The sequence below is a fragment of the Ixodes scapularis genome, unplaced genomic scaffold (genome assembly GCF_016920785.2).
Source record: "Ixodes scapularis isolate PalLabHiFi unplaced genomic scaffold, ASM1692078v2 ptg000105l_1___fragment_1__unscaffolded, whole genome shotgun sequence".
Classification (NCBI taxonomy): domain Eukaryota; kingdom Metazoa; phylum Arthropoda; class Arachnida; order Ixodida; family Ixodidae; genus Ixodes; species Ixodes scapularis.
Genome location: NW_024609912.1, coordinates 688,701 through 701,292, shown reverse-complemented (window position 1 = coordinate 701,292; position 12,592 = coordinate 688,701). Strand labels below are relative to the sequence as shown.

The following is a 12,592-nucleotide window of genomic DNA, read 5'->3' as shown; positions in this document are numbered from 1 at the left end:
ACATTGTCAACGCGTCTTTTCGAACGTTAGGTGTCATATCCAGAATTACACGCGAGTTTTTCATGTGGGCCTGTATTATGCAGTTATACTTTTCATTAATTAGGTCTAAGCTAGAGTTTTCGTCAGTTGTGTGGAATTCTATTGGGCGTACGCACCAAGAGTCGATTGAAAATGTCCAGAAACGTTTTTTCGAATTTTTTACGACCGCTATGTTGGTTGCATTGTTTACTTTGAACATAGAAGACTCTTAGAGCGATACAATTGTTCTACTTTGAGTGCCAGACGACGCAACAGAGATCTCATATGTTTGTTCAAATGCCTTCACGGAGTCAATGATTGCCCTGACCTAACTTTATCGATAAATATTCATGTCCCGAGAAGATTTTTGCGAATTTCTCTTCCATTTTATGTTAATGAATTTTTCCGAACCTGCCCCATGACACGTATTCAGACCTTGTATAATACTTTCAATGATTCTTGCATTGACATTTCAACCCATTTCTTGCACCGTTCAAGTTTTCTCTTACGAATCTATAACCATCTTTTTAGCGTTCAAGTTTTCTCTTGCCAATTTGTAGAATTATTCTTTTTTTTGCTATATGTTAATTTTGCATCATTATCAAGGCTTCAAGCGTTTCATGAGCACAAAAAATAAAGAAATGAATGAATGAATGAATAAATGAATCTCTCTACATTCTGTAGAATCAACGAAAGTTTCCTTTTTCAACAAGAGCGTTTGCCGTCGCTGCCTCTGAAAACAAGGCAATGACAAGGAAGAGACTGACTTCTGAGCTGAAAATCGAGGTCAGAAATTAAACTATTTATACGGGAAGGGTCGACAAGGGTCGCGCGAGCACATTCTATTCAGCAGACGGTCTTGGCCAGGGACAGTCGGAGCAACACAGCGAAGAAGTGCCTTGCTAGGCTTAGTGTGCCAAACTTGCCCTTGGCAGCTGCTTGAATGGCGAAATTGCTGCCGTTGTAGCTTTTTTCGGATATCTTCGGATCCAGCGTTCGTAAGATTGTTTCATAAATCTGACCTCCGGTCTATAGCAGCTTCTACGTTGCTTGCACTCATGGAGAAACAAAGCGTACAGTGAAATACCACTTGAAGAAACTTGAATTGAAAAAAACTATTCAGATGAACAAACTCAAATTCCCCAGCAAAGCCACACTGTGCATAAAGCATTTAATGAAATGAACTTTCACCGATGTAAACTATTCTTTGAGGTGCTTTGAAATTTGTTTGAGTTGTATTTCACTGTATCTCCCGAGATTCGAAATGGCGGGGATCGAAGCGCCATAGACCTTATTTTTCATGGTGAAGTCGTGCAGGACGTTGAGGACTGTGTTGCGAGACTCAAAGATGGTGACACGTCTGTGCTGTTTTCGTGTTCCTACGTTGTTCCAAATTAACTGTACAAAGGAAAAGAGATGAAAAACAAAGAACTGCAGCCTGCACTAGAGCCTTTTCTCTCAGACCCATTGGGAACATTGTTATGAGAAGCGATAGAAGCATTGCTATCTTCAAGGACCATTGCTTCCCATTAAGGATAAGTGGCACCAAAATAGAGAAGATCTGCACTCTGTAGGTGGCACAACCTGTTGTCGAATGAAAAAGGGTTCAGCCACATTTATCTACCTATCTTTTGGGCTCCTATGAAACTGCGCCGAACAAATCTTTCCAGTATGCCTATGCTCCTACAGGGTGCAGCCATAAGGATCAACACATTGGCTTGCATTGCAAAATTTCAAATTCTTGCATACCCGCAATTGGGACGCGAACATAGTCTCTCAAGATATATGTCTGTTTTTTTCAAAGCTTAAGTCAGAGATGGTAATATATTAAAATTAAAGCACAAACGACGGCTGTGCATTTCCTAATGCATATACCGGATGTTTGTTGTCTGCACACTGGTTTGTGAGCTTTCCCACAGGTGGTCATTATTCATCATATATTGTTAAAAGTATTAATTATCGCGGTTATCTCGCACATCGCCAGACTCTACTATTGGCTCTTAGTGTTTTTGCGTATTGCGAGCCATGCGGGAGCGAACTCGTAAACCAGTGTGCAGACGACAAACAGGCTTTTATAGGACAAAAAAAAAGTGAAAGCCGTTTACAAATCCCCGTAACGCCGAATTGGAGCGCAGCTCTTGAGGAGGAGGAGTGAAGGGTACTGAGGGGAGGGTAGACCCCTCCTCCTTCTCCTCCACCTCCTCTCATTCTTTAATATGTTCCGGGGGGGTCACGTGACCTCGGGGAGGCGTGACCTGGGGGTCACGTGACCTTGGGTGTCACATGGGGGTCACCTCAAGGTCACGTGACCCCCAAGGTGACCCCCACGTGACCTCAAGGGGTCACGTGACCTGGGGGTCACGTGGGGTCACCTTGGGGTCGCGTGACCTTGAGATGACCTTGGGAGGGGTCACGTGACCTCGGGGGTCACGTGACCTTGGGGAGGAGACCGCGTGACCTCGGGGGTCACGTGACCTCAGAGGGGTCACGTGATCTTGGGGGTCACGTGACCTTCAAAGGGTCACGTGGGGTCTTGGGGTCACGTGACCTTGAGATGACCTTGGGAAGGGTCACGTGACCTCGAGGGGTCACGTAACCTTAGGGGTCACGTGGTCCCAAGATGACCACACGTGACCCCCAAGGTCACGTGACCTTGAGGTGACCTTGGGAGGGATCACGTGACCTGGAGGGGTCACGTGACCTTGGGGGTCACGTGACCTTGGGATGACCTTGGTTACGCCGACGCCGACGGCGACGGCGACGCCGACGCCGCTCAAGCCGGGAACGGGCCCCTAAGAGCTGTGCTCTAAAAAAGAAGAAATACACGGCCAGTGGTTTCGCTTTATTTCTACCATTTCACATCCTCCGAGTTGGGCTCTGAAAACAAGACATAAATCTTCTTGCTAAACTATGCTTCCGTGTCCAATTTCACGGATGCATGTTTGGAATTCGAATTTTGCAAGGCGTGCCAAATGTGTCGGTCCTTACTGCCCCACCCTGTACATACACCCTCTCCCGTTGCCTTGCTTCCCGCTGTCGTTCTTTTCGAAGGGCAACGTCTCGCACGACCAACGTGGTCAGAACCCGTCTTCGCGCATATTTAGCCTTTTTCGGCGATTCTCTTTTGAGCAATGGTAGTATGCAGCATAAATATCAATAAAAACCGATACAATGCCAGCACGTTTTGACGGGCGGATGCTATGTTGGGCTGCACTTCGTTTGAAGTTCACAGGCAACCTTCTAGACTGTGATTGTTACTTGAAAAGGGTTCATTACTACAGTGGAATCTCGTTAATTCAAAGCCTCTATATTCAAACTCGTGGATAATTCAATCTAACATGCAGGTCCCGTCCCACGAGTTATAAGGGAGGAAACTCCCAGTAGTTCAAACTTTGCATTATTCAAAGAACGTTTTGGTCCCCTTTGGGTTCAAATTATAGAGATTCCACTGTACTTCCTCCTAGCGCTTGGGCTAGATGCTCCCAAAGAGAACTTGGGGAAAAGATAAACGTTGGGAAGGGAGCTCAGTGTTCGAGAAGACGAACGACTCACCCGTTTGCTCAAGCAGACGACGGGCCAGAGCGAGCATCCGAGGGTGCAGCAACAACACAGGCAGCCGCAGAAAAGCCACTTGACGTTCACGGGTAGAGTCTTGCGCAGGACGCTGTTGATGCGCACAATGGTAGCTTTGAATTCTTCTGGAGCCACCTGCGGTAATTTTGCAGCTGGTTAAATTACAGCTACCACAGCACGCCACCTCGCACGAGAAACAACTTTCGGCCTTACGTGTAAACGAGGAGGGCGCCATTTCCCATCGACTACGGTCAATGAAAAGTATGGGTCCGGCAACGGCATTTGCTCATAGTGCCCACTTGTTTCGCCTGCTCAGTTAGAGCCACTTGCTTGCCTCGTATACTGCCCAACATATTTTTAATGCACATTCCTAAAACTCGTTACACACTTCACGAATGCAAACCTCTGTACACGTGGACTACTTCCTGTGGCATTTCAGAAGTGAAGAGCGCTTTTGCACGGCTCTGATGTTCGAGCATCCTTGGGCCGACAATTTTGACCGCATAGCCACAGCAAGGTGTCCTTGAGTATATACTCTGTTGCAGGTTAAGAAAAGGAAGACAAGCTTTGCCCAAAAAGCTCTCCAATCTTTCTACTTTAGCAGAGTGAATGCCAAAGAGGAGGTCAGTTCACCTGCCTACTCTCCAGTCTTTGATCTGCTAAAATCGAAAGAATGTAGGGCTTTGCAGGCAGAGCTTGTCTCGCTTTTCTTAACCTGCCATACAGTGTACACCTAGTGGTCGGTTTGCCTTGCTGCATGCCCGACCCGGAGAAATAACACGGAGCAAAACGGTTTCAACAACAAGAAACTACATTTAATTGGACGTGGACGGGACGAGGAAGAATACTAAAAACCAACGAGCACTGGTTGTGCTTCAGTCCAGCCAGCGACTCGCTGACGGTATCACAGTCCCTGGGAGCAGTTAAGCCGCGGCACAAATAACATCGTACGTCGAATCTTGCCGGAGCCCAACATCATGTAACCGCGCATGACGATTTCACTGCTTTATGTTCCCATAGCCGTGCTTTAGGATTCTGGGGCCGTCATATCGCTTATAGGTGATTTCTCTGCAAAGCATAGGAGACAAGCCTCCAGGAATGCAAAACCCCGTTTGCAGCTAGCTTCTGACACAGCGATAACAGTTGCAGGAGCCGTGAGGCTGCGGACTTTGTTTAATGGAAAGAAGCGGCGTCAGCGATTTTTTTATCTCCCAGGACTCGTGGCACCCGTGATCGTGAGCCAAGATTTCATTACAGGCGAAAGCATGACACTCGACTTTTCTGGAGGCGGATATCGGTCGGGACAGCAACCGGAACTGAGTATGTGTTATTCCTCCGGGTCGGGCAGGCAGCAGGGCAAACCCAAACACAGCCTTTCCAAAACAAACGCTCCTGGGCTGCCGCCTTGCTGCTGATGATGAAAGCGTCTGGTGCGACTCTCGCATGCCCTAACAGTTTTTCTGCCACTCTCCTGGATTGTTGAAACCTGCTCAGTGCGATCCCCCACCTCTGTTTTGCGGTTTCGCATAGAAAGATATCATGCCTGTCTTGGAAGTTTCTGCTTTATTTTCCTGGAGCATGCTGCATGCCCTTTCTCTGTTGTCTTCCCCCGTGAGAAATGAGGCTGGTAAGTGCACACCATTTCAGCGGTTCTGCTCGACTTTCACAAGAAACAAAGCAAGGAAAGAACATCGAACGGCCCACGACGCAATTCTGCAAACAAGGACAACTGCTCTTTCAAGTCCCAGAGATAATCTGCGTAGAGATTTATCTTGGGGTCTGGAGAGAACAGTTGTCTCTCTGCTTGGTGCTGGTATTGTGAAAAAAAAAAGAAGAAGCTCTCCCCAAAACCAGGTCCTCTTGGATTACGGCCGACTGTAGAGGTGCGACTGTCGTCGACATTGCTGTGCCGCGTTATTTCATACCGTGTGGTATGCGCAATATATTGTTTGAATGTTGACGCTTGCTAAGTTTGATGTCAGAGTCGTGCCGTGTAGATTGGTATCACATCATTCGTGCGCGTCAAATAGGCGTTCCTTTCGGCCACCTTCTGTTATTGATTTTCGACAGGTTTGTTGACTGACACTGCCGGGCAGGCGGCGCCAGCAAAACCCGTCGTAAAACAAAACAAACATACCAGTCACATTTGTTTAGTCGTGTAGGTACCCAACAAAAATAGCAACCAGCTTCCTTTTTTGTTTTAAGTGCGGCAGAATGCTTCTTCAATGTCTTTGGGAAAGTAAATACAGCATTAAATGCGAAACAAAACAGCGGGAAAAGGCGAGAGTTGAGCTGCCAGCTGTGTCTGAAGTTGCAGCTACGCAGCCTGCACCTATCGAGATCAACGGTCCACTCAGATAGGGTTAGCGGGGAGGCCGGTAAAAGACTAGCGCCAAACGCACTGAACAGGCTCACTGGGCTTGTTAAAGATTGTTTTCCTAGACAGGAACAATTATCTCTCAGTGATAGCAGGCAGTTACTATTAATTAAAACTAAAGTTATGAAAAAACTGGTGCAAGCCTCTATCAAGGTTGCATTCACAGACAATACAGAATGATTGTTTGCACACAGGAGCTTGTGGAAGCCAGCAACATGTATCACAGCCTATAATCAAGTTTGTCTGGCCATAAATGGGACCAAAGTATGTTAGCGAGAAAAAGCAATTTTACGACAATTGAGCCGGCGAAATTTCGTGAACCCACATTGTGCGTCACCATATCACAGCCAGATTTGTGCTTAAATCTCAACCTTTGTTTCTTAAGACTCGCATATCTCTACAAGAGCGTCTCTCAAGATAACCACCACGGTTAAGGATTGTCAGTGATTGGGGGCGGATTTCGAAGAGGGTATTTACCTTAGCAGATAGCGTTGGCGGGAATTCCGTGTCGAATTTATTTCTCAGGCCAAACCTGCAAGCACAAGAAAGCCACATTTCTAAACAAACTGCCTCCTCTTCAAAGATGTCTACTGGATAATGGGAACGGTCCCACGCGTGGACCGCATAACACGTTGAAGATAATGAACATGTGATTGTTGTAACATGACAACAGACCAGTCAAATGATGTGTGTACACCCCTCCACGCTTGGGTATACAAATATATTGTAAATCATAAAATAATTGAGCGAGGCACGGCGTCGCATTTAAAAGATACCGTAGTTTGCATCAAGGGTTTGAAAAGCACAGCGATACGGGGAAACGATCAACACTGGAAAACATACATAGGGACACTTTGGAAGTTGTAAGCTCAATGGTATCTTTTTTTTATTTTTTTTGAAACAGAAGGTACAACTGGTCTCTCAGTGTGTTTCGCTTTGTCCCGTACCACGGCATCCTGTTACTCCGGGAGTAGTGCCAATGAAGAAGCTTATTTTGTGGATCAGGGTGTCTAGCAAATTATTATTTTGAAATTCCCTGACCATTTCAGGTTAAATTTCCTAACCACTGTAGAGACGGTTAAATATATAAGGCCATTACAACACAAGGCATTGAGCACTGAGCACTGTGAGAATCATTTTGCACGGGCTTAATCCAACTTGCATATTCCGAAATATTCGGGTTCGTCTAGTCCGGATTAAATGAGCACTCTCTTGCTGCCAACATCGTCAGTAAAGAGGCCACTTTCGGAGACACGATGAGAACATAACGCTCAACTACACACGTCGATAACCGAATGGCAGCATGGCCACCAGATGCACACTTTCGGATACTTTCGTAGTAAAGCTTGGGTTGGGGTCTGCGGCTTTCCCCATTTGTTAGTAACTCTAGTAGCCCTAGCTGGGTCTAGTTTAGTGTCGCGCCCTCAATCCAATCCAATGCTTGGACTGGATTTGTCGGCTGTTCTCTTTGCATCGGGTAGCACAAGCTACATCGAGTGAGCAGCGCCTGCGCTCTGCTCTAAGCAGAATTTATGCCAATTTTTCTTCCACCAAGTCTGCAAGTCTTGGCTCAGGGCACTCGATGGCGTTTCCGGCTTATTTTCCCAGACTGGGCTCGTTTTTTGACAATGTCTCTGACACTTCCGGGTTGTGCCTCCACGTCACACCACTTAGGAACAGTCGACTAAAGGAACTTAGTGGAAATGAACCAATGCATAGCATCTAAAAGAGAAGTAATATTAAAAATCTTTATTGGCTCATGAGAGCCACACAAAGGCAACAGTTCAAACTATGGGGACAAGAACCACAGGGCGTCTGTTTCAAATGCCCGTGCTCCAGCATGCACAGTGCTGGGGATGCGCACTGCAGGCTTTCAAGACGCCGAAGCGGTATCAAAAGTAGGAAGCCATCATTCTCATCTTGTCAGACTGCAACAACTGTGTTCATATGTTGCGATACAATAAGCTAGGTGAGGACAACACTGTCATGCAAATACAAATCGCACGCACACTCGCAGGCAGGAGATTTTTTGCCAGTATGGAGAAGTGAACGGTAAAGGGGGAAATCACGGTCGAATCGAGAAAAGCAAAGACGGCTTTTACAAATAAACTATGCATCACGGAAAGCTGAACCGTAGTGAGAATCCGATGCTAGCGTTGGAGATAAAATGTGAAAGTGTGAGCGCATGAAGTTATCTGGATCAAAAGACACACCAAAAAAAAAAGACTTCTCAATGAGCCGATATCTACTTGAGCCTAATATTCATCGAGGAGTAATTTGAGATTGTGGGTGCCTGTAGCCTTTATTTCAGTGAAAGAAACTGGGGGGCTATGTGCGACAAATATTTCGTTTCTCCTAAAAAGAAACGGAAGTGACGGAGCTGACAACATGGCGTCTGATTGGTTAGAAGCTCAAATGACTAAAGTTCCCTCTTTCGTCATTTGAGCCTCTAACCAATCAGACGCCATGATGCCAGTTCAGCCACTTCTGTTTTTTTTTAGTAGAAACGAAACATTTGTCGAACATAGCCCCCCTGGCCACTTAGAAAGACAATTCTGTCTTCTTTCATGCTGACAAGTTTCTTCACTGACATATTGCTGCAAGCACTGACAGTCTCAAATTTTAATTTGGTGAAAGTTTGGCTCAGGTAAACGTCGACCCATAGAATTTTTTTTTTCTGTAGTATGGCAACATTATGCGCTCAAACTTTCGCATTTTATCTTTACCGCAAGCGTCAGAATCTCACGGAGTTTCAGCCTTCCGCGAAGCGTACTTTACTTATGAGAGCTAAAAAGTCGGGTTTACCTTTCAGGATCGGACTTCGTAGATCAGCCGATCGATAATGAAAATAAAATTCCGGATCGACGAGCTGTTTAATGGTCGTGACGTGTGCGAGACGTGAAGAGGAACGGCGCGACACCACAAGAAACACGTGGGTGAGGCTGAATCGATGCTGGAAAAAGACCTCCCCTCCATTTCCCCATACACGCACGCCGTTACTATCTAGAAAAATTTGCGGCACGCCAACCAAACACACTGGGCGATATCGTTCCCTTTGTTTGCCGTAACTACCACGAAAAATGCACAAACAAACAAAAAGCGCGTCGCTGGCAGCACTCGCCGCCTGCCTCTGGGCGTTTGGAGGGGATAAAAACCCAACGTGGTTTGTGTCGCTATTTATTTTCAAAGCGACCTGACGTTCAGAGACGCTGTCGGTCATACCGCGGAGGTCTTTTCCTTCTTTCGTAAGCAAACACCGAAGCATGGTTTAAAAAGGACCATAGAAGTGCTCTTGCAGCGCGTGACGTTGAGGCACATGGAGTATGCGCTAGCTCGTCCGGAGGAGATAGACCGGTACTCACACTGTCATGTTTCCGGCGCCTCGTATGACCATCGGTTCGGGTACAAGGCTCACCAGCGAATCTTTGTTGGCCCTCAGGTCTTCGTCGTCCTCTTCGTAGATCGCGTCGAGTTCTGCCATGTTTGACTATGGCGACGCCGCCATCCGGCTTCAGGGTCACGGGCACGCACTCGTCGCTCTCCTGTTTCCGTCTGTGCACGAGAAGTAACCGTGGTACGCCCTAATGCGACTTCAAGCGAGTCATGGCACTGCACGAGCCATAACAAAAAACGCTTAGGGTTCGTTCAGCTGTTGTGAGGATCTCTGCCAGTCTCTGTTTCGCTCTCCCCTGTTCCTCTATGATAGCTTCTTGCTTCTCTCACAGGTGACGGCACTAAAAACATGTTTAAATATAATAATAATATTGGCAGATGGCGCGAGAAGCCGTCTAATTAAAAATAAGATTGTTTTGTACATATATAAATGTTTCTGTCACGTGATTTGTTTGAGTGCGTTCCAACGTTACTAAAACACTCAGTTGGGAAACTCCCATAGAGACAGCTGTCAAAAAGTGGCCCCAAACTGTCTCCGAGCACCGAGCTAATGACGAACACAACGACACCATTTCTCCCGCAGCGGCCACTCGAGGAACTGCACGTGACTTCTATTTTGGCGTTAAGAACAGATATAGCGGTAGAGGTTACAGGGGTGCCATCCCCGTCTCCCCGGCGGACGCGCCGCGTCGACCTACCGAAGTTAAAATGCACCTAGGGCGGGACGTGCTACCTGAAAGGCCCGCTGAGGCATGGTTGTATAAAAACAATATTAATTGTGCCGCAAAACCCTGCAAAACCCTGATTTTAAAAACATAACGCGCCCCTCTTTTGGTACTAAACTCCAATAAATTTTATACAAAAAGAGTCTTTTTCGTTTGTTTTTACTCAAAAACAGGCTTTCAGAAAGCTCAAGGTGACCACAGTACAGACAAATGATAAAGAGTGGCGCTGTTGTCGCATTTAGCTCGGTCTCGGTGGACGCCAGCGGCCCAGGTTTTGACGGCTAGTTTCCCAACTGAGTGTTTTAGTAACGTTGGTGCGTTCTTTTACTTCCTTCAAGATTAAACAAATGCCAGAACGCTCGGCATGGCTGAAAATGATAAAAGTAGTAATAATGCCTTAACGGTATAAAACAGAAAATTATTGTTCTCATCAGCTTATCATTGCAATGTTTTCTTCTTTCGGGCGGTTTATATCCTTTATATTAGAAATAAATTAACCAGCGCAACCCGTAACATTCGATACTAAATGACGTCTCTGTTAAAATGAGACGGAAGGACTTGTGTACTCGAGCGCGTCCATATCACTGCTCTTGTCGCTGGTTTCTGCGATCTTTTAAGGCGGGGTGTGTTTCGTGTCATGTTTGTGTCTTGGAACCGTTTTTCGCCATTCTTCACGTCCGTAAACGCCACCGGCTTTCCGCTGGACTTCTCAGCGATGCATCACGGCATGTCGTCCGAGAAGTTCGAAGACCTCGAAGAGGACCTCAGGGCCCTCCTCGACGACATCAAGCGCAAGTTGGACGGGACCCGCAATCGCCTTCAAAGCGGCGAAAGCAAGAAAACCCATCTACGCGAAGTACAGCGTAAACTGCACCAGGCCAACGACGTTCTCCAAGAACTCCAGGACGAAGCCCACTCGGCGCCCAACCCGTACCGTATCCAGATGAACGCCGAGACCCCCAAGTAGCGGGCTGAACTCGAGGACGTCAACAAGGCGTTTGTCACACTGGCGACCAGCATCAACGCCAGCGGCGCGAGGCAGGAACTCCTGAGCCCTTCAACCGTCATCGGTGACTTTGGGAACGATCCTCAGCGCAGTCGGCTGCTTCAGATGAACGAAACCTTGGGCAATACCACCGATACCCTCGCGCGAACGTTTCAAGTCGCTGCCGAGACCGATCAAGTCGGGGTTGCCGTGGCCGAAGAGCTGCGCACGCAGCGCGAGTCTCTGGTCCGGACCAAAGAGCGACTCGAAGAGACCGATCAGAAATTGACGACGAGTCGCAAGATACAGCGCACCATGTACAGGCGCGTGATCACCAACAAACTCATTTTGATCTTGATCATCATCATGGAAATGATCATCTTCGGTGGCATCGTGTACTGGAAGTTCTTTATGAAAAAGTGATTTGGCGATGGTGAATCTGAAAGTCGTGTGTTGTTGCTTTGTTGTGTAGTGTTGTTTTGCCCAACAATTGTCAACGTTGAGAACCCGACGCTGCGCAGATTTTCCTAGTTTGATTTTGCGTCGCGGACGACGGGCAATGAAAGCATGTGCCCATATTTAGGGATCAATAATATATTCGATAAGGGCGTCAAACAAATAGCTACACATTTTGTGAACTTGTACGAGTTCCGTACTCCTATTCTTAAGAGGTATTTTTCGGCAATAATAAACGAGTAAAGCTATACGCACTCCGGAGTGCATTTTGGACGAAATGGGTATACGCACACCGCGCAGAGCTTATGCCGCTCGGGCCACCCTTTTCGAACGGCGCGTGTATCGCTGGGGGCTCGTTAACACAGCCCTCCGCCTGCGTTCACGCCGCTTCGCGGCGACAGTATCGGCTGCTAATTACAAAACTTCACCAGTACACGCCGCTTCGCGGAGTCCAGCCGGCAACCCAAGCCCCGCTGTCCCCGATCGCACCTCCGAAAAGGGAGACCCATACCATTTAGTTCTGCGAAGTTTCGTCGACAACATCATCGCAAATAAGAAATGTAAATATCGTGAATGCCTCGACAGAACAAAATGTTTTGAGAAAGAAAAATAGGCAGATTGTTGATCGAACCCGCGTCCGCTTGCGTACAAAGCGGTCTCCTTCACCTCTATGCTACGCCATCGCTTAGAAAAAACGTTGTGGCCCTTCGTTTTATACGAGTTTAGCGGAGTGGGTATAGCCACTTCGACCGAAATGCACTCCAGAGTGCGTATAGCTTTATTCATAATAAACTAGACATTAAATCGTTATTTATGACTTGCTTGAAGCTCATTGGGACGCCGCAGAGAAACAGCGATTAATAATTCGAAAAAAAAAAAAGATTAATTTTTAAATCTTGCAGCACAGCGCACACAAATATCTGTTATTTTTGGACCAGATTTTGTGTTTCCAAATAAAGGTTCGAAGTGGCGCTGGTGGCGCCGTGATCGCGAAGGCGCGCGCGGTCGCGCGAACTTGCGCGATCAAAAAACATAAAAATAAGCGACGTATGGGCTTGACACGTG

General features: G+C 47.0%; 1 protein-coding gene and 1 pseudogene across 1 annotated transcript in view; one reads left to right on the top strand and one right to left on the bottom strand.

Moving 5' to 3' along the window:
- LOC120836208 (cysteine-rich hydrophobic domain-containing protein 2-like) overlaps window positions 1-9,449 on the bottom strand; it is a 29,734-nt gene extending 20,285 nt beyond the window's left edge. Inside the window, exons 1-3 of the mRNA XM_040500854.1 lie at window positions 9,331-9,449; window positions 6,446-6,500; window positions 3,571-3,726 (exon numbers count right to left, since the gene is read on the bottom strand). Coding sequence (XP_040356788.1) covers window positions 3,571-3,726; window positions 6,446-6,500; window positions 9,331-9,449 — 330 coding nt within the window. The remainder of the gene's footprint in view (window positions 1-3,570; window positions 3,727-6,445; window positions 6,501-9,330) is intronic.
- Window positions 9,450-10,766: 1,317 nt separating this feature from the next.
- On the top strand, window positions 10,767-11,494 carry LOC115326644 (annotated as a pseudogene).
- The last annotated feature ends 1,098 nt before the right edge of the window (window positions 11,495-12,592 follow it).